Below are 21,673 nucleotides of genomic sequence, written 5' to 3'. Positions count from 1 at the left end.
CCCAGCATTAGTCAACAACTTTAAGAGAAGAGGAGGCAAACAAGTAAACTGGGGGAAAGAACTGAAAGATAAGTGGTTACAAAATAGAAAGGGAGGAGCAGGTCCTTAAAATCAACTCTTTAGGGCTGATGTATACTAAATGTGAAGAGATTTTTAAAACATTTCATTGTCAACCATTTAAAAATAGACAGTTGACGCATTTATTGCTGTTCCTTAAATTCCCAACATATTTCATTGCATGCCAGTGGAGGGTCAGAGGTCACTTTTCATTTCCATGAAAAAAGAATTTTAATCTGCTGAATAAGAACATAAGAAATAGGAGCAGGAGTAGGCCAATCGGCCCCTCGAGCCTGCTCCGCCATTCAATAAGATCATGGCTGATCTGATCCTAACCTCAAATCTAAATTCATGTCCAATTTCCTGCCCGCTCCCCGTAACCCCTAATTCCCTTTACTTCTAGGAAACTGTCTATTTCTGTTTTAAATTTATTTAATGATGTAGCTTCCACAGCTTCCTGGGGCAGCAAATTCCACAGACCTACTACCCTCTGAGTGAAGAAGTTTCTCCTCATCTCAGTTTTGAAAGAGCAGCCCCTTATTCTAAGATTATGCCCCCTAGTTCTAGTTTCACCCATCCTTGGGAACATCCTTACCGCATCCACCCGATCAAGCCCCTTCACAATCTTATATATTTCAATAAGATCGCCTCTCATTCTTCTGAACTCCAATGAGTAGAGTCCCAATCTACTCAACCTCTCCTCATATGTCCACCCCCTCATCCCCCGGATTAACCGAGTGAACCTTCTTTGTACTGCCTCGAGAGCAAGTATGTCTTTTCTTAAGTATGGACACCAAAACTGTATGCAGTATTCCAGGTGCGGTCTCACCAATACCGCATATAACTGCAGCAATACCTCCCTGTTTTTATATTCTATCCCTCTAGCAATAAAAGCCAACATTCTGTTGACCTTCTTGATCACCTGCTGCACCTGCATACTAACTTTTTGATTTTCTTGCACTAAGACCCCCACATCCCTTTGTACTGAAGTACTTTCCAGTTTCTCGCCATTGAGATAATAACTTGCTCTCTGATTTTTCCTGCCAAAGTGCATAACCTCACATTTTCCAATATTGTATTGCATCTGCCAAATCTCCGCCCACTCACCCAGCCTGTCTATATCCCCTTGTAGGTTTTTTATGTCCTCCTCACTCTCTACTTTCCCTCCCATCTTTGTATCATCTGCAAACTTTGATATGTTACACTCGGTCCCCTCCTCCAAATTGTTAATATAGATTGTAATGAGTTGGGGACCCAGCACCGACCCCTGCGGAACACCACTGGCTACTGGTTGCCAGTCCGAGAATGAACCATTTATCCCAACTCTCTGCTTCCTGTTAGATAACCAATCCTCCACCCATGCCAGAATATTACCCCAAATGCAGTGATTCTTTATCTTGAGCAATTATCTTTTATGTGGCACCTTGTCGAATGCCTTCTGGAAGTCTAAATACACTACGTCCACTGGTTCCCCTTTATCCACCCTGTACGTAATGTCCTCAAAGAACTCAAGCAAATTTGTCAGACATGACTTCCCCTTCGTAAAGCCATGCTGACTTTGTCCTATTAAATTATGTTTATCCAAATGTTCTGCTACTGTCTCCTTAATAATAGACTCCAAAATTTTACCCACCACAGATGTTAGGCTAACTGGTCTATAATTTCCAGCCTTCTGCCTACTACCCTTTTTAAATAACGGTGTTACATTAGCAGTTTTCCAATCTGCCGGGACCTTTGCCGAGTCCAGAGAATTTTGGAAAATTATTACCAAAGCATCCACAATCCCTACTGCCACTTCCCTCAAGCCCCTAGGATGTAAGCCATCAGGTCCAGGGGATTTATCCGCCTTGAGTCCCATTAATTTACTGAGTACCAATTCCTTAGTGATTTTAATCGTATTTGGCTCTTCCCCCCCCTCCCCCCAGAGCCCCCTGTTTGTCCAGTGTTGGGATATTCTTAGTGTCCTCTACCGTAAAGACTGAAACAAAATATTTGTTCAGCATTTTTGCCATCTCCATGTTTCCCACCATTAATTTCCCGGTCTCATCCTCTAAGGGACCTACGTATGCCTTAGCCACCCTTTTTTTTTATATAACTGTAGAAACTCTTGCTATCTGTTTTTATATTTTTTGCTAATTTATTTTCAGAATCTATCTTCCCTTTCTTAATCAATCCTTTAGTTACTTTTTGCTGTCTTTTGAAGACTTCCCAATCTTCTATCCTCCCACTAAGTTTGGTTACCCTATATGTCCTTGTTTTTAGTCGGATACTATCCTTAATTTCTTTACTTAGCCACGAATGGCTGTCATTTCTTTTACACCCTTTTTTCCTCAGTGGAATATATTTTTTTTGAAAGTTGTAAAATAACTCCTGAACTGAACACCACTGCTCATGTACCGTCTTACCCTTTAATCTATTTTCCCAGTCCACTTTAATCAATTCTGCTCTCATACCATCATAGTCTCCTTTATTCAAGCTCAGTACGCTTGTTTGAGAACCAACCTTCTCACCCTCTAATTGGATATGGAATGTAACCATGTTATGGTCACTCATTCCAAGGGGATCCTTAACTAGGACATTATTAATTAATCTCTTTTGAACCTTACATTTTCTTTTCTTTTTCATTATAACAAAGTTATTCTATAGATTACTGAAATAAATTTAAATGCTGAAACTTAGATTTTACTCACTATATAAAAACATGGCCATCCCCATAACGTTGATGACCATCTTGATCTTACATGCAGACCTATTAGTCTCTCATTGTGGTTTGCAATTTTAGAGAACTTTACTGTATCTCACTCCCAAAAATAAACACCATTCCATTAGTTTAAATGGGTTTGCAGTCTGTCTCATTCATTTTGCTCCTGAATCTCACTTCCAACATTTCACTGATGTTTACACCTCTGTTGACATGGAGCGTACTTGTAGGGTGAACCTAATTGCTCTTTTTGTTCAAAGTATTGCATATATGCAGTATCAAAGCGATGTATTTTACTAACAAGCTGTATTCTTAAGAACGAAGCAATTTTAATTCTGTGAAGTTTTATATATAAAGCTGCAGAAGGGAGGCATGTACAAGGAACACCTGTGCCAACAAATGTTGCATTCCTGACAGCTGTTGGAAGTAGTTTTAATTAAACACAAAATGTTTAATTGAATATTGGAATTAAAGAATGGCAGGCAAAACTGTAATTGAACAATGGGCGGCATTTAAGGAGGAGACGGTTCAGGTACAGTCTAGGTACATTCCCACGCGGGAGAAAGGTAGGGCAACTAAAGCCAGAGCTCCCTGGATGACAAAAGAGACAGAGAGTAAGATGAAGCAGAAAAATGGGGCGTATGACAGATGTCAGGTTGATAACACAAGTGAGAACCAGGCTGAATATAGAAAGTTCAGAGGGGAAGTGAAAAAGGAAATAAGAGGGACAAAGAGAGAATATGAGAATAGATTGGCAGCAAACATAAAAGGGAATCCAAAAGTCTTCTATAGGCATGTAAACACTAAACAGGTAGTAAAAGGAGCACTGGGGCTGATCAGGGACCATCACGGAAGCCAGTCTTCGGCCAATTCGATTCACTCCACGTGATATCAAGAAACGGCTGAGTGCACTGGATACAGCAAAGGCTATGGGCCCCGACAACATTCCAGCTGTAGTGCTGAAGACTTGTGCTCCAGAACTAGCTGCGCCTCTAGCCAAGCTGTTCCAGTACAGCTACAACACTGGCATCTACCCGACAATGTGGAAAATTGCCCAGGTATGTCCTGTCCACAAAAAGCAGGACAAATCCAATCCGGCCAATTACCGCCCCATCAGTCTACTCTCAATCATCAGCAAAGTGATGGAAGGTGTCGTTGACAGTGCTATTAAGCGACACTTACTCACCAATAACCTGCTCACCGATGCTCAGTTTGGGTTCCGCCAGGACCACTCTGCTCCAGACCTCATTACAGCCTTGGTCCAAACATGGACAAAAGAGCTGAATTCCAGAGGTGAGGTGAGAGTGACTGCCCTTGACATCAAGGCAGCATTTGACTGAGTGTGGCACCAAGGAGCCCTAGTAAAATTGAAGTCAATGGGAATCAGGGGGCAAACTCTCCAGTGGCTGGAGTCATACATTGCACAAAGGAAGATGGTAGTGGTTGTTGGAGGCCAATCATCTCAGCCTCAGGACATTGCTGCAGGAGTTCCTCAGGGCAGTGTCCTAGGCCCAACCATCTTCAGCTGCTTCATCAATGACCTTCCCTCCATCATAAGGTCAGAAATGGGGATGTTCGCTGATGACTGCACAGTGTTCAGTTCCATTCGCAACCCCTCAAAGAATGAAGCAGTCCGAGCCCGCATGCAGCAAGACCTGGACAACATCCAGGCTTGGGCTCATAAGTGGCAAGTAACATTCGCGCCAGATAAGTGCCAGGCAATGACCATCTCCAACAAGGGAGAGTCTAACCATCTCCCCTTGACATTCAACGGCATTACCATCGCCGAATCCCCCACCATCAACATCCTGGGGGTCACCATTGACCAGAAACTTAACTGGACCAGCCATATAAATACTGTGGCTACGAGAGCAGGTCAGAGGCTGGGTATTCTGTGGCGAGTGACTCACCTCCTGACTCCCCAAAGCCTTTCCACCATCTACAAGGCACAAGTCAGGAGTGTGATGGAATACTCTCCACTTGCTTGGATGAGTGCAGCTCCAACAACACTCAAGAAGCTCGACACCATCCAAGATAAAGCAGCCCGCTTGATTGGCACCCCATCCACCACCCTAAACATTCACTCCCTTCACCACCGGCGCACTGTGGCTGCAGTGTGTACCATCCACAGGATGCACTGCAGCAACTCGCCAAGGCTTCTTCGACAGCACCTTCCAAACCCGCGACCTCTACCACCTAGAAGGACAAGAGCAGCAGGCACATGGGAACAACACCACCTGCACGTTCCCCTCCAAGTCACACACCATCCCGACTTGGAAATATATCACCGTTCCTTCATTGTCGCTGGGTCAAAATCCTGGAACTCCCTTCCTAACAGCACTGTGGGAGAACTGTCACCACACGGACTGCAGCGGTTCAAGAAGGCGACTCATCACCACCTTCTCGAGGGCAATTAGGGATGGGCAATAAATGCTGGCCTCGCCAGCAACGCCCACATCCCATGAACGAATAAAAAAAAGGAGATCTGCTCATGGAGGCAGAGGGCGTGGCTGAGGTATTAAATGAGTACTTTGCATCTGTCCTTACCAAGGAAGAAGATTCCGGTGTATATGGACTTCCAAAAGGCGTTTGATAAAGTGCCGCATAATAGGCTTGTCATCAAGATTGAAGCCCATGGAATAAAGGGGGCAGTAGCAGCATGGATGCAAAATTGGATAAGGAACAGGAAGCAGAGAGTAGTGGTGAACGGTTGTTTTTCGGACTGGAGGGAGGTCTACAATGGTGTTACCCAGGGGTCGGTGCTGGGACCACTGCTTTCCTTGATATATATTAATGACTTGGACTTGGGAGCACAGGGCACAATTTCCAAATTTGCAGATGACACAAAACTTGGAAGTGTAGTGAACAGTGAGGAGGATAGTGATAGACTTCAAGAGGATATCGACAGGCTGGTGGCATGGGTGGACACGTGGCAGATGAAATTTAATGCAGAATAATGCAAAGTGATACGTTTCGGTAGAAAGAGCGAGGAGAGGCAATATAAACTAGAGGGCACAATTCTAAAAGGGGTACAGGAACAGAGAGATCTGGGGGTATATGTGCACAAATCATTGAAGGTGGCAGGGCAGGTTGAGAAAGCAGATAAGAAAACATAAGGGGTCCTGGGCTTTATAAATAGAGGCATAGAGTACAAAACAAGGATGTCATGATGAACCTTTTATAAAACACTGGTTCAACCACAACTGGAGTATTGTGTCCAGTTCTGGGCACCGCACTTTAGGAAAGATGTGAAAGCCTTAGAGAGGGTGCAGAAAAGATTTACTAGAATGATTCCAGGGATGCGGGACTTTAGTTACGCGGATAGACTGGAGAAGCTGGGGTTGTTCTCCTTGGAACAGAGAAGGTTGAGAGGAAATTTGATTTAGATATTTAAAATCATGAAGGGTCTAGACAGAATAGGTAGAGTTGGGTCAAGAACCAGAGAGCATAGATTTAAGATGATTGGCAAAAGAACCAAAGGTGACATGAGGAAAAACTTTTTTACACAGCGAGTGGTTAGGATCTGGAATGCACTGCCCGAGGGGGTGGTGGAGGCATATTCAATTTGGCTTTCAAAAGGGATTATTGAAGACAAATGTAGGTCCCTTACAGTCAGAAATGGGAGAATTTATAATGGGGAACAAGGAAATGGCAGAGCAATTAAACAGATACTTTGGTTCTGTCTTCACGGAAGAGGACACAAATTACTTCCCAGAAATGCTAGGGAACCAAGGGACTCGTGAGAAGGAGGAATTAAAGGAAATTAGTATTAGTAAAAAAATAGTGCTGGAGAAATTAATGGGACTGAAAGCCGATAAATCTCCAGGGCTTGATAATCTGCATCCCAGAGTACTAAAAGAGGTAGACATGGAAATAGTGGATGAATTGGTTGTCATCTTCCAAAATTCGATCGATTATGGAACAGTTCCTGCAGATTGGAGGGTGGCAAATGAAACCCCACTATTTAAAAAAGGAGGGAGAGAGAAAACAGGGAACTACAGACCGGCTAGCCTAACATCAGTAGAAGAGAAAATGCTATTATAAAGGATGTGATAACAGGACACTTAGAAAATAGCAATGGGATTAGACAAAGTTAAAATGGATTTATGAAAGGGAAACCTGCTGGAGTTTTTTGAGGATGTAACTGGTAGAATAGATAAGGGAGAACCAGTGGATGTGGTTTATTTGGATTTTCAGAAGGCCTTTGATAAAGTCCCACATAAGAGGTTAGTGTGCAAAATTAAAGCACATGGGATTGGCAGTAATATACTGGCATGGATTGAAAATCGGTTAACAGACAGGAAACAGAGAGTAGGAATAAATGGGTCTTTTTCGGGGTGGCAGGCAGTGACTAGTGGGGTACCGCAGGGATCAGTGCTTGGGCCCCAGCTATTCACAATATATATCAATGATTTGGATGAGGAAACCAAAGTTATATTTCCAAGTTTGCTGACGACACAAAACTAGGTGGGATCATGAGTTGTGAGGAGAATGTAAAGAGGCTTGAGTGAGTGGGCAAATACATGGCAGATGCAGTATAACATGGATAAATGTGAAGTTATGCACTTCGGAAGGAAAAACAGAAAGGCAGAGTATTATTTAAATGGAGATAGATTGGGAAATGTTGATGTAAAAAGGGACCTGGGTGTCCTTGTACACCAGTCATTGAAAGTAAACATGCAGGTGCAGCAAGCAGTTAGGAAGGCAAATGGCATGTTGGCCTTCCTTGCAAGAGGATTTGAGTATAGGAGCAAGGATGTCTTACTGCAGTTATACAGGGCCTTGGTGAGACCACACCTGGAGTATTGTGTGCAGTTTTGGTCTCCTTACCTACAAAAGGATATACTTGCCATAGAGGGAGCGCAGCGAAGGTTCACCAGACTGATTCCTGGGATGGCAGGACTGTCATATGAGGAGAGATTGGGTCGACTAAGCCTGTATTGACGAGAGTTTAGAAGAATGAGAGGGGATCTTATTGAAACGTATAAAATTCTGACAGGGCTAGACAGACTGGATGCAGGGAGGATATTTCCCCTGGCTGGAGGGTCTAGAACAAGGGTCACAATCTCAGGAAACAGGGTAGGACATTTAGGACTGAGATGAGGAGAAATATCTTCACTCAGAGGGTGGTGAACCTGTAGAATTCTCTACCACAGAAGCCTGTGGAGGCCAAGTCACTCAATATATTTAAAAGGAGCTAGATAGATTTCTAGACACAAAAGGCATCAAGGGGTATGGGGAGAGAGCGGGAACATATTGAGATAGAGGATCAGCCATGATCATATTGAATGGCGGAGCAGGCTCGAAGGGACGAATGGCCTACTCCTGCTCCTATTTTCTATGTTTCTATGGAACTGGATAAGTACTTGAAAGGAAAAGATTTGCAGGGCTACCGGGATAGGGCAGGGGAGTGGGACTAGCTGGATTGCTCTTGCATAGAGCCAGTGTGGACTCGATGGGCCGAACTCCTTCAGTATTTGGCTGTCCCTATCATTCCCCACTTCAGTGTATGCGTTTTGGTCAGCCAAATAACAGAGAACCCATCATTATGCTTAAGTGGCTCCAAACCAAGTTACTGAGAAATCTATACAGGTACTATTTCTGTTTGCCCAGTATGGAGTGTGCACTCTTTCCCATTAAGCATGCATCTCATTTACCCAAGTCCAAAGTGCTTAGGTGCAGGTTTAGGGCTCCTGCAGGAGTTAGTCAAAAGCAACAAGGTTATGGGAACATCATCACCTCTAAGTTTCCTTTCAAGTCACACGCTATCCTGACATGAACATACATTGCTGTTCCTTCATCATCACTAGGTTCCTGAAATTCCTTCCCTAACACCATCATGGGACCACCATCAGCACAAGAACTGCAACAGTTCAAGGAGAATGCCCCCCACCACCAACTTTTCAAGCAATTAGGGATGGGCAATAAATGGACCTTTACCAAATATCACCCACATCCCGCAAATACATTTTTAAAAGCATGCAGTTTACCTTCACACAGCATTGATAAACTTCCTACTGCTTGTCCAGCCAGTAACACCCTGTCAGGGCATTGGCTTGCAGAGTTATCTGGAACAGAAAGGGAAGAATCCCAGATCCCAGTGACACATTTACCCCTCCAGCTCCGTGTATTATATATGTGCCTCCCTTCTACAGCCTGAGGCCACTTTATGTATGAAAGTTTTCAAAATTCAAACTGGCTGGTCAATAATCAAAAATGACCTGGAGGACAACAAACTCTGGTATCTCAGACGTTATCACTTGAAGCGGTATCGTAAGTGTTTCTGGAAGCCAAATTATATCACTCACCTCGTTACTGTATGTTCCAACAGAAGGAAGCAGGAAAAAGAAATATGCACAAGAAATGCTGAAATCATTGAATCATTTGGATGACCGTTGTATTGGACCACGTCTTGTAAACTTAAGAACAAACAGTCGATGGAAAAACCGCTACCAGGTAAGTTTTAAGAATGTAATTCCTTTGTATTTTTTCTGGATGTTAGGTGAGGAGAGGGTTGGGCTCATATGCAATGCCAAATCCCTCACTCCAGCCTGTTCCCCTGATCAAATAGCCGACTGACACTCGTTGTTGAGACTCACACATGAAGACAAACCATTGGGTAAGGTATTGGAAGGTTGTTGCAGTGACCATGCAACTGTAGTATAGTGAGAGTTGTTGCCTTATAGAGAGAAGAGATGAGGAGAAGAAAATGTAATGTGGGAGGATGAGATTTTCTCTATAATGTGCTTCCTCTAGCCATTCCAAAAACCAGTATTATAGACAGGGGTTGTCATACTCGCAATTCACAAGTTCTGGTTCACTTTGGCAGTTATCAAAATGAGTTCCCAGTGAAGTCTTTGGCAGTCCCTCAGGGTTGAGGATAACTTGCTTCCACTCCGGGAGGGTGGGTTCTGCGGTGGCTGAATAGTCCAATCCTGGAGCCACAGACTCTGCCACAGGTGGGGCAGGTAATGTTTAATAAGGCGGGTGGGTGAGACGCTCTGAATTCTGTGCGCTCTTTCCGCTGCTTATGTTTGGCCTCCACATGCTCCACTCGGAGACCTCGAGGTGATTGGCGCCTTCGCGGATGCTTCTTCTCCAGTTTGGGCATTCTAGGGCAAGCGATTCCCACGTGTCGGTGGGGATGTTGCATTTTTTTAGGGAGACTTTGAGGGTGTCTTTATAGTGTTTCCTCTGCCATTGAGGAGCTCGGAGTAGAGCACGTGTTTAGGGAATCTTGTGTCGGGCATGTGGCCCGCCCATCGCAGCTGGTTGAGCATGATCATTGCCTCGATACTGAGGATGTTAGCCTGGGAGAGAACGCTCACGTGAAGTGTGTTATTTATTAATTGTTATATCACTCCTGACCAATTGATAGGGACTTTAGGACTATGAGACGTATTGACAGTTGCTTCCAGATTACCCTCTCAATGGAAAGAACATGCACCATCAATAGCATTAGCTGGGTGTGCTGTTGCTTAGCAAGCCACAGATAGGATTGCAGCCTTCAAAGATTTTCAAACTGGCATCCATGGCTCCTTTCAGTGCACCTGGCAGAGTATCTTAAGAATTCTGTATTCTATATTTCTCTGTATTCATTGACTTGTTTACATATCATTTCTGTTGTTGGATACCAATTAAAAATGTTTCCTGCAATGGTAGCATTGTTTTACTTTGGGTAGCTAACACTGTCTTTCAGAAGTTGTTGAGTGAGAGCTCTGGGACAGTGTTGATATTTACAGGAGGTCCCTCACTCAGAAAGGTTTGCAAACCACTGTGTAATTGAAGGACTCTGAGAACATAATTGAGTAGATTTTCCTGTGTGTAAAGTTAATGTTTTTTTTCCACTAATCTGTCTGTTTATAATAGTTAATAAAAGTGTTTTTTTTTACTTTGCACAGGAAAATGTACCCCTATCTTCCAATTCTCTCACAGTTCTGTGGTATATAAGGAATAGCTACATTGTGAAACCTCAGAGCATTCAACAAATATAACAAAATTACAAAATGGGGGTTGAACATTGAACAATTTTTCCTTTAACTCTACTCACTTCCTCTAAATAAAAGGTGTCACTATGGAAACCCATATGGGTCCTAGTTATGCCTGCCTTTTCGTGGGATATGTGGAACATTCTTTGTCCCAGTCCTGCTCAGGTCCCCTCCCTCACCTCTTTTCCCAGTGTCAGTGCCACTTCCTGCTCTTGCTCAGAACTGGAAAATGTCATCAACTTTGCTTCTAATTTCCACCCCTCCCTAACCTTCACCTCCAACTCTTCCCTTCCTTGACTTCTCTATCTCCATTTCTGGGGATGGGCTATCCACTAATGTCTACTATAAACCCACTGACTCTCACAGTTACCTTGATTATACTTCCTCCTAACCCGTTTCCTGCAAGGATTCTGTTCCATTCTCCCAGTTTCTCTGTCTCTGTCACATCTGTTCCGATGATGCTACCTTCCACACCAGTGCCTCCGAAATGTCTTCCCCTTTCCTCAGCCAAGGAATTCCAATCACTGCACTTCCGCCCTCACCCCTTCCCCTCCCTCTGATAACCATGATAGGGTCTCCTTTATCCTCACCTTCCACTTCCTCCACATTCATCGGACCATTTTCCGCCAAATCCAGCATGATGCCACTACCAAACACATCTTTCCCTCTCCTCCCCTCCCCTATCAGCATTCCAAAGAGACTATTCCCTCCGCAACACCCTGATCCACTCTTCCATTACCCCCAACACATGCTCCACTTCCCCCGGCAAGTGCAGCAGATACAACACCTGCCCTTTTACCTCCTCCCTTCCCACCGTCCAGGGCCCCACATGCACTCCTTCCAGATTTACTTATACTTGTTCCAATTTAGTACACTGTATTTGCTCCTCAAAATGTAGTCTCCTGTACTTGGGGAGACCAAATGCAGATTGGGTGATCGCTTTGCTGAACACCTCCGCTCAGTCCACACGTGTGACCCTGAGCTTCCGGTTGCTTGCCACTTTAATTCTCCATCCCAGTCCCACTCTGACCTCTTTGTCCTTGACCTCCTACACTGTTCCAATGAAGCTCAATGCAAGGTCAAGGAACAGCACCTCATCTTTCTATTAGGCACTTTACAGCCTTCCGGCCTTTACATTGAGTTTAACAATTTTAAATCTTAATCACCACTCTCATTTTCTCGGACAGCAGGTGCTAGTAATAGAGGATGGCTGCACCAGAACCACTGGGAGTGGCGGAGGTGTGGGCTGGTGCTTGGGGTGGGGATCCCCCATCGGTACACGATTGGCGGGGTGGTTCGCAACCCTGGGGTCTAAGTAACTTTCTCCGCCACATTCCCGGGCCATGGTAGGCTTCTCCTCTTTGCCAGAACATTGGAGCTAACTTAAATTCAGATATTAAGGGACAGAATTTATCTGAAACTCAATGCACTTAAATATTACATTTCAATTTTAGGGCTACAGTAAAACTTGGATCTATTTTGCCACAGCTCTTTATAAAGTATTGTGGTATCTGTGTTATTCCACCACAGCTATGTTACAGTTCAGGTTTTTTCCAAACAACTTTTCCTTGTACAAACTGCTTGATGATCGTTTCCAAATGCAGACCAAGTGTCTATGGACTGAAACCTGTCTTTATTCTAAACTGTACTTGGGTTAGCGTACCTCAGGGCTAATAATTAATCCTGATCACGGTAAATTGCTTACTGAGGAAAATTAAAAATTTTCATCTTCATGTTTAAATCCCTCCATGCCCTCGCTCCTCCCTATCTCTATAACCTTCTCCAGCATTACGACTCCACCTGAACTCCCTGTTCCTCTGATTCAGCATCTTGTGCATCCCTCCACGTCTGAACATTGGCAGTCATGCCTTCAACTGTCTAGGTCCCACACTCTGGAATTTCCTGCCTAAACCCCTCCACTTCTGCACTTCCATCTTCTCTTCAAAGATCTTCCTTAAAACCTACACTGTTAACCAATCTTTTTGTCACCCCTCCTAATATTTTCTTCATAGAATAGAATCACAGAAAGGTTACAGCATGGAAGGAGGCCATTTGGCCCCTTGCGTCCATGCTGGCTTTAAGCAACAGCAATCCAGCTAGTCCCTGCAAATTTTTTCCTTTCAAATACTTATCCAGTTCCCTTTTGAAGGCCACGATTGAATCTGCCTCCACCACCCCCTCAGGCAGTGCATCCCAGAGCCTAACACTCGCTGCGTAAAAAGGTTTTTCCTCATGTCACCTTTGGTTCTTTTACCAATCACCTTAAATCTATGTCCTCTGGTTCTTGACCCTTCCACCAATGGGAACAATTTCTCTCTATCTATTCTGTCTCGACCCTTCATGATTTTAAATACCCTTATCAAATGTCCTTTCAACCTTCTCTGTTCGAAGGAGAACAACCCCAACTTCTCCAGTCTATCCACGTAACTAAAGTCCCTCATCCCTGGAATCATTCTAGTAAATCTCCTCTACACCCTCTCTCAGACCTTCACATCTTTCCTAAGTGTGGTGCCCAGAACTGGACACAATACTCCAGCTGTGGTCGAACCAGTGTTTTATAAAGGTTCATCATGACTTCCTTGCTTTTGTACTCTATGCCTCTGTTTATAAAGCCCAGGATCCCATATGCTTTTTTAACCGCTTTCTTAACCTGCCCTGCCACCTTCAATGATTTGTGTACATATACTCCCAGATCTCTCTGTTCTTGTACCCCTTTTAGAATTGTGCCCTCTAGTTTATATTGCCTCTCCTCATTCTTCCTACTGAAATGTAGCACCTCGCATTTTTCTGCGTTAAATTTCATCTGCCACGTGTCCGCTCATGCCACAAACCTGTCTATATCCTCTTGAAGTGTATTACTATCCTCCTCACTGTTCACTACACTTCCAAGTTTTGTGTCATCTGCAAATTTGGAAATTGTGCCCTGTACACCCAAGTCCAAGTCATTAATATACATCAAGAAAAGCAGTGGTCCTAGTACCGACCCCTGGGTAACAACATTGTACACCTCCCTCCAGTCCGAAAAACAACCGTTCACCACTACTGTTTCCTGTTACTTAGCCAATTCTGTATCCATGCTGCGACTGCCCTTTTTATTCTCTGGATTTCAATCTTGATGACCAGCCTGTAATGCGGCACTTTATCAAACGCCTTTTGAAAGTTGATGTATACCATGTCAACTGCCTTGCCCTCATCTACCCTCTCTGTTACCTCATCAAAGAACGCTATCGAGTTAGTTAAACCTGATTTGCCTTTAACAAGTTTGTTGAAGGTTGGCTATCCATTCAATAAGAACGAATAGCTGCTTAATGTAATTATGAGAAATGCAGTCATTGACTGCTTTTTGTTTTAATAAAGCTGCAGAGGTGGTCCCCTACCACCTTGACAAATAAGAAAGTATTAGGCATCAGCTTTGGGTATGAGTTTGATCGATATCGGTGCCAGAACCAGAAGGCAACTGGTTCATCGAATGGATGTAGTCCATTCTGAAGGATAGCTCAGTGCCCAGAGGTCTCCGATTTATGGATTATATTGGGTCACTTGTGTTGTTCTACAGTCAGTCCAGTTTTGCAACCAGGTGCCGAAGAGCTGTGAATTTTTAAGCTTTGTGGAGGCCAATTAAAAGTACTGCAAGTAAAAGTTTACAGAGAAAGTGGGTGGCATATTTATTATTTTATGTATCAAAGAGGGTAGTGTGTGACAAAATAGCGGCGTGTGAAACGCATGCTGTTATTAATGTGCAAATCGAGGAAGATATAACCCAGGAATTGCAAACAGGTTGCTGGACGATTTGTACTGCTCCGCCATTAGCCTCGCAAAAACGGCAGCTCCCCCTTAACCTCCCTGTGAGTTTCAGGCAGTTGCTGCATTTGCACATTAATTGCCCATTAATCTCGCTACAGAAAGTTAAGTCTAGTTATTAATAGTGCAAGTACCCTTTTAACGACCTTATAATTATTAACGACTACCAATCAACCTCTCTAGCCCAGAAAGTGAACAATTTAAACTGAGGTAGTGAATTGTTGTTGGAGGTTTTAAAAATGTTAAATTTTAAATTTATTTTTTTAATATAACTTTTCCTTTCTGTCTCTTTTTCCTCTCTCTCTCTTAATCCAATTTTTCTTTTCCTCTTTATTTCTCTTTCTGTACCTGATTTGACATTGAACTCACCCACTCTAATTCACCCTCCTTCTCACTCTTTCCTCTGTTTATTTCTCAATCCTTAAATCTCATTGGTTAAGGAGATAGACTGTTGGTCCTGTCGTTCACCAAGGTCCCAGATGCCCTGTTGCCTTTGTCGCACCGTTATCAACTCGTACTTCCAACAACTTACAGGGCAAAAAAATGTTGAACTGAAGGATGCAGGAAATAGTCTAACTAACCGGGCACGCCGTGAGATGCCCTGCTCCAGCCTATTGTTTCTTTTCATTTTGTTTTCTTATGTAAATACAACCATTTGTTGATTCAGAGCCTGAATCTCAGTTTGATAAGAGTGCATATTCTGTCTGCCTGTTTTTGAAGAGAGAAGAATCACATGCCAGCACATGATACATTCCAGTAGCTATTGTACAGAGTGTAAGTGTTCTCTAGTATGATTCTTGGGTCTCACTATTGCATAAATGTAAGGAATCTTACAACACCAGGTTATAGTCCAACAGTTTTATTTGAAAATCACAAGCTTTCGGAGCTTACCTTCTTCGTCAGGTGAGTGAGTCACTCACCTGACGAAGGAGGTAAGCTCCGAAAGCTTGTGATTTTCAAATAAAACTGTTGGACTATAACCTGGTGTTGTAAGATTCCTTACATTTGTCCACCCCAGTCCATCACCGGCATCTCCACATCATCACGATTGCATAGTTAGATATTGGCCAGAGAAAGATGCATGCTGGATCATAGGGGAAATGAGGCCCACTTATGGGATTGACTGGTGATGCTGAACCCAATAAAATATCTAGTGTATAAACCCAAAAATTTTACAGTTTTTGCTAGTATTTTTTCAGGATTTTTTGCTTGAAAAAAATGTTGAATTGCAACTAGATCTTCCCATTTTAATGTTTTTTTCTTATTATTTTTAAAGGAACGTGTAGATTGTTATCCTAATCTGCACGTGAAAGAACATCCAGGTTTCAAAACATCTTGTCAGGCCTGTGAGCTGCAACGCACCTGTAGATTTACAGTTATCCTATCAGGACAGTTATATAATGGCAAGAGTTTGGAACAAGACAGCTTCATGTCAAATGACAAACAGGTAAATCAAAGAGACACAGTGAGAAAGCATGAGATTCACAATGTTCTGTGTTGTTAAGGAAGCCATCACAACTCTGAAAGTCTTGCAAGTGGGATAAACTCTGTATACTACCATTTATGATTGGTTTTAGGCACATCAACTGGTGTTAATTTTTTGTAAATTCCCTCATATGAACCAATGGATGGCTGGCAAGTTCAGAGAATTGACCATCTCCCTGGGCTAGTTAATTTTGTCATTTTTCAGCTGACATGCTGAGATTTGAAACAGATGCTAATGTAGTAATTAAACAACATCACAGCTAATTTTTATCTTTTTCTCAACCAATGTCCACACGCACACAGCTACTGCAAGGGTTTCTGGACAGCGATCAGAAGTGGGAACCCAAGTTGATTTTCCCCTCCTTATCACAGAGGCATTGAGACCAATTCTGGAGTTCTGACACCATTCTGGCTGATATCAGCTCACTCAACATAACATAAGATTGAAACTGGCACATGACCTGTATGGATCAGCTACCCCCTGATTTAAACAGCTGAGCCATTGGGTGGGGTGGGGAACACTAAAACACAAGTTTAATTCTCCTTGCTCTGTTGTCCCATCTCTTCCTCATTGTCTCTCCATACCATTTCCCTTCTGTACCTTACTTTCTTTTTCAACTTCAATTTTTAAAGAATTAAATTGGAGAAACTGGCAGAAAACTAGGGGAGACAGCTTAGTATCACAGAATCTTAGAATGATACAGCACAGAAGAAGGCCATTTGGCCCATCGCACCTGTGCCGGCTCTTTGGAAGAGCTATCCAATTAGTCCCACACCCCTGCTCTTTCCTCATAGCGCTGCAAATTTTTCCCCTTCAAGTATTTATCCAATTTCCTTTTGAAGGTTGCCATTTAATCTGCTTCCACCACCCTTCCAGGCAGTGCATTCCAGATCATAACAACTTGCAGCGTAAAAAAAAAATTTCCTCATGTCACCTCTGCTTCTTTTGACAATTATCTTAAATCTGTGTCCTCTGGTTACCATCCCTTCTGCCACTGAAAACAATTTCTGCTTATTTACTCTTCCAAAACTTCATGACTTTGAACACCTTTATTAAATCTCCTCTTAACCTTCTCTGTTCTAAGGAGAACAACCCCAGCTTCTCCAGTCTCTCCACATAACTGAAGTCCCTCATCCCTGGTACAATTCTAATAAATCATAGAATCATAGAAGTTACAACATGGAAACAGGCCCTTCGGCCCAACATGTCCATGTCGCCCAGTTTATACCACTAAGCTAGTCCCAATTGCCTGCACTTGGCCCATATCCCTCTATACCCATCTTACCCTGCAATCTCTTCTGCAATCTTGGCCTTGACATCTTTCCTTTAGTGTGATGCCCAAAATTGGACACAATACTCCAGCTGGGGCCTAACCAGTGTTTTATAAAAGTTTAGCATAGCTTCCTCGCTTTTTTACTTTATCCCTCGATTTATAAAGCCAAGGATCCCATATGCTTTTTTAACAGCCGTCTCAATTTGTCCTGCCACTTTTAAAGACCTGTGTACGTACACCCCCAGGTCTCTCTGTTCCTGCATCCCCTTTAAAATTGTTCCATTTAGTTTATATTGCCTCTCCTCATTCTTCCTACCAAAATGTATTACTTCACATCTCTCTGCGTTAAATTTTATCTGCCATGTGTCTGCCCATTTCACCAGTTTATCTATGTCCTCCTGAAGTCTATTACTATCCTCCTCATTGTTTACTACATTTCTGAGTTTTGTGTCATAGGCAAATATTGAAATTATGCAAAGTATACCCAAGTCCAGGTCATTAATATATATCAAGAAGAGCAGTGGTCCTAATATCAATCCCTGGGGAACACCACTGTATACCTCCGTCCAGTCTGAAAAACAACCGTTCACCACTACTCTCTGCTTGCTGTCCCTCAGCCACTTTCGTATCCACGCTGCCACTGTTCTATTAATCCCATGGGCTTCAATTTTGCAAGCAAGTCTATATGTGGTACTTTATCAAAAGCCTTTTGAAAGTCCATATACACAACATCAACCCTCTCCTTTACTTCATCAAAGAACTCAATCAAGTTAGCCAAATACCTTTGGTTGCCAAAAAGCTATCTATCTCAGATTTAAATTTAGCAATTGAGCTAGTATCAATTGCTGTTTGCGGAAGAGAGTTCCAAACTTCTACTATCCTTTGTGTGTAGAAATGTTTTCTAATCTCACTCCTGAAAGGTCTGACTCTAATTTTTAGACTGTGCCCCCTACTCCTAGAATCCCCAACCAGCGGAAATAGTTTATCTCTATCCACCCTATCTGTCCCCCTTAATATCTTATAAACTTCGATCTGTTCACCCCTTAACCTTCTAAACTCTAGAGAATACAGCCCCAATTTGTGTAATCTCTCCTCGTAACTTAACCCTTGAAGTCCGGGTATCATTCTAGTAAACCTACGCTGCACTCCCTCCAAGGCCAATATGTCCTTCCGAAGGTGTGGTGCCCAGAACTGCTCACAGTACTCCAGGTGTGGTCTAACCAGGGTTTTGTATAGTTGCAGCATAATTTCTGCCCCCTTGTACTCTAGTCCTCTAGATATAAAGGCCAGCATTCCATTAGCCTTCTTGATTATTTTCTGCACCTGTTCATGACACTTCAATGATCTATGTACCTGAACCCCTAAGTCCCTTTGGACATCCACTGTTTTTAACTTTTTACCATTTAGAAAGTACCCTGTTCTATCCTTTTTTGATCCAAAGTGGATGACCTCACATTTGTCTACATTGAATTCCATTTGCCACAGTTTTGCCCATTCACCTAATCTATCAATATTGCTTTGTAATTTTATGTTTTCATCTCCATTGCTTACAATGTCACCAATCTTTGTGTCGTCGGCAAACTTAGATATGAGACTTTCTATGCCTTCATCTAAGTCGTTAATAAATATTGTGAATAATTGAGGCCCCAAGACAGATCCCTGCAGGACTCCACTAGTCACATCCTGCCAATGTGAGTACCTACCCATTATCCCTACTCTCTGTCGCCTTTCGCTCAGCCAACTTCCTAACCAAGTCCGTACTTTTCCCTCGATTCCATGGGTTTCTATCTTAGCTAACAGTCTCTTATGTGGGACTTTATCAAATGCCTTCTGGAAGTCCATATAAATAACATCCATTGACATTCCCCTGTCCACTACTTTAGTCACCTCTTCAAAAAATTCAATCAGGTTTGTCAGGTACGACCTACCTTTCACAAATCCATGCTGGCTTTCTCTGATTAACTGAAAATTCTCGAGGTGTTCAATCACCCTATCCTTAATTATAGACTCCAGCATTTTCCCCACAACAGATGTTAGGCTAACTGGTCTATAATTCCCCGGTTTCCCTCTCTCTTCTTTCTTAAAAAGCGGAGTGACATGTGCAATTTTCCAATCTAGAGGGACAGTTCCCGAATCTAGAGAACTTTGAAAGATTATAGTTAGGACATCTGCAATGTGCTCACCTACTTCCTTGAAACCCTGGGATGGAAACCATCTGGTCCTGGGAATTTGTCACTCTTTAGTGCTATTATTTTCTTCATTACTGTTGTTTTACTTACGTTAATTTTATTGAGTCCCTATCCCGATTCAATATTAGTTTTCCCCCACCATCAACATCCTAGGGGTCACCATTGACCAGAAACTTAACTGGACCAGCCACATAAATACTGTGGCTACAAGAGCAGGTCAGAGGCTGCGAATTCTGCGGTGAGTCACTCACCTCCTGACTCCCCAAAGCCTTTCCACCATCTACAAGGCACAAGTCAGGAGTGTGATGGAATACTCTCCACTTGCCTGAATGAGTGCAGCTCCAATAGCAAGAAGCTCAACACCATCCAGGACAAAGCAGCCCACTTGATTGGCACCCCATCCACCACCCTAAATTTTCACTCCCTTCACCACCAGCGCACTGTGGCTGCAGTGTGTACCATCTACAGGATGCACTGCAGCAACTCGCCAAGGCTTCTTCGACAGCACCTCCCAAACCCGCGACCACTACCACCTAGAAGGACAAGGGCAGCAGGTACATGGGAACAACACCACCTGCACGTTCCCCTCCAAGTCACACACCATCCCGACTTGGAAATATATCACCGTTCCTTCATCGTCGCTGGGTCAAAATCCTGGAACTCCCTACCTAACAGCACTGTGGGAGAACCTTCACCGCACGGACTGCAGCGGTTCAAGAAGGCGGCTCACCACCACCTTCTCAAGGGCAATTAGGGATGGGCAATAAATGATGGCCTTGCCAGTGATGCCCACATTCCATGAACGAATAAAAAAAACATTTAAAATATTCTATTTTTCTTATCTTCCTGCCAAAGTGAATAACCTCACATTTCCTCACATTATACTCCGTCTGCCACATTCTTGCCCACACACTTAACCTGTCTATATCCCTTTGCAGACTCTTTGGGCACAATTTTAACATTGAAAAACGGGCGGGTTGAGGGTGGGGGGGCATTGAAAATTGCCATAATTTCAGACCCACCCCCAACCCAGCTCCAAACCGCCTATTTCCGGTTTTCACCAGGGCGGGAAGAGAGGCGGGCGACCAATCCACTCCAAGGAGGCGGGTCGGGCCTTAAAACCTCTCAAGGAGGCTTTGGGCCTCCATTTTTCTGGTCTTCGCGATTTCAACACCGGGGGTCCGTGATTCCTGGGCCCTCTGTTTTACGCCTCGTGAAAGGAGGTGAGAAGGCCCGAGATTAACAGGTAGGTGCCTAGAAAGGCACAGCTTGTGGGCCCGGAGGAGCAGGTGTGCTTCCCCCAGGCCCAAGAAGCCTATGTACATCGACCCCCCCCCCCCCCACCCCGATCATGGGACCCCAACCCCTGATCGCGGACCCCCGACCCCAATCGCAGACCTCCGATCGCGGACACCCCCCCCGATCGCGGTACCCCGACCCCTGATCGTGGACCCCCGATCGCAGATCCCCCACTGATCGCAGACCACCGACCCCGATCCTCCCCCCACTCCAATCCTCCCACCCCTGACCTCTGATCCTCTGCCTCATTCCCATCCTCTCACCCCCGATCCTCCCCCGCACTCTGATCCTTCCATCCCCTACCCCCGATCTTCCCCCTCAACATTCATGGACCCCCACGATGACCCCCGATCCTGATACATCCCCAGTGACTGACCCCCGATCCCATCCCCCATGACCCACAACCCCCGTGCTAACCAATGCCCCTGTGCCCTCCCATGCCCCTGTGCCATCCATGCCCTCCCATGCCCCCCCCCCAATCCATACAAACAAAGACTTACCTGCAGACTTACCTGAAGCTGTCATCTCCCTGGCTGGTCTCCCATCTGTCTGAGACCAGCCTGTCAATCAGGCCGGTCAGTCGGACGGGAAACCGACAAAAAGAATAAAAGATGCCCTTACGTCAAAATCATAAGAACGTCCGGGAAACCTGTACTAATGGATTTCCCGACCTCAATTTGACCCACCCGCCCCCTTCCCGGCTCGGTTTTAAAGTTGAGCCCTTTGTGTCCTCCTCACAGCTTACTTTCCCAACTAGCTTTGTATCATCAGCAAACTTGGATACATTACACTCGGTCCCTTCATCTAAGTCATTAATATAGATTGTAAATAGCTGAGGCCCAAGCACTGATCCTGTGGCACTCCACTAGTTACAGCCTG

The 21,673-nt window shown here is 44.0% G+C and overlaps 1 protein-coding gene across 2 annotated transcripts in view; it reads left to right on the top strand.

Moving 5' to 3' along the window:
• ccdc82 (coiled-coil domain containing 82) overlaps nt 1-21,673 on the top strand; it is a 79,568-nt gene that overhangs the window by 25,125 nt on the left and 32,770 nt on the right. For both annotated transcript variants that reach the window (XM_067985458.1, XM_067985459.1), the window contains exons 5-6: nt 9,090-9,214; nt 15,824-15,994. In XM_067985458.1, coding sequence (XP_067841559.1) covers nt 9,090-9,214; nt 15,824-15,994 — 296 coding nt within the window. The remainder of the gene's footprint in view (nt 1-9,089; nt 9,215-15,823; nt 15,995-21,673) is intronic.

This window comes from Heptranchias perlo, chromosome 6 (assembly GCF_035084215.1).
Source record: "Heptranchias perlo isolate sHepPer1 chromosome 6, sHepPer1.hap1, whole genome shotgun sequence".
NCBI lineage: Eukaryota > Metazoa > Chordata > Chondrichthyes > Hexanchiformes > Hexanchidae > Heptranchias > Heptranchias perlo.
This window is presented reverse-complemented; position numbering and strand designations above follow the sequence as displayed.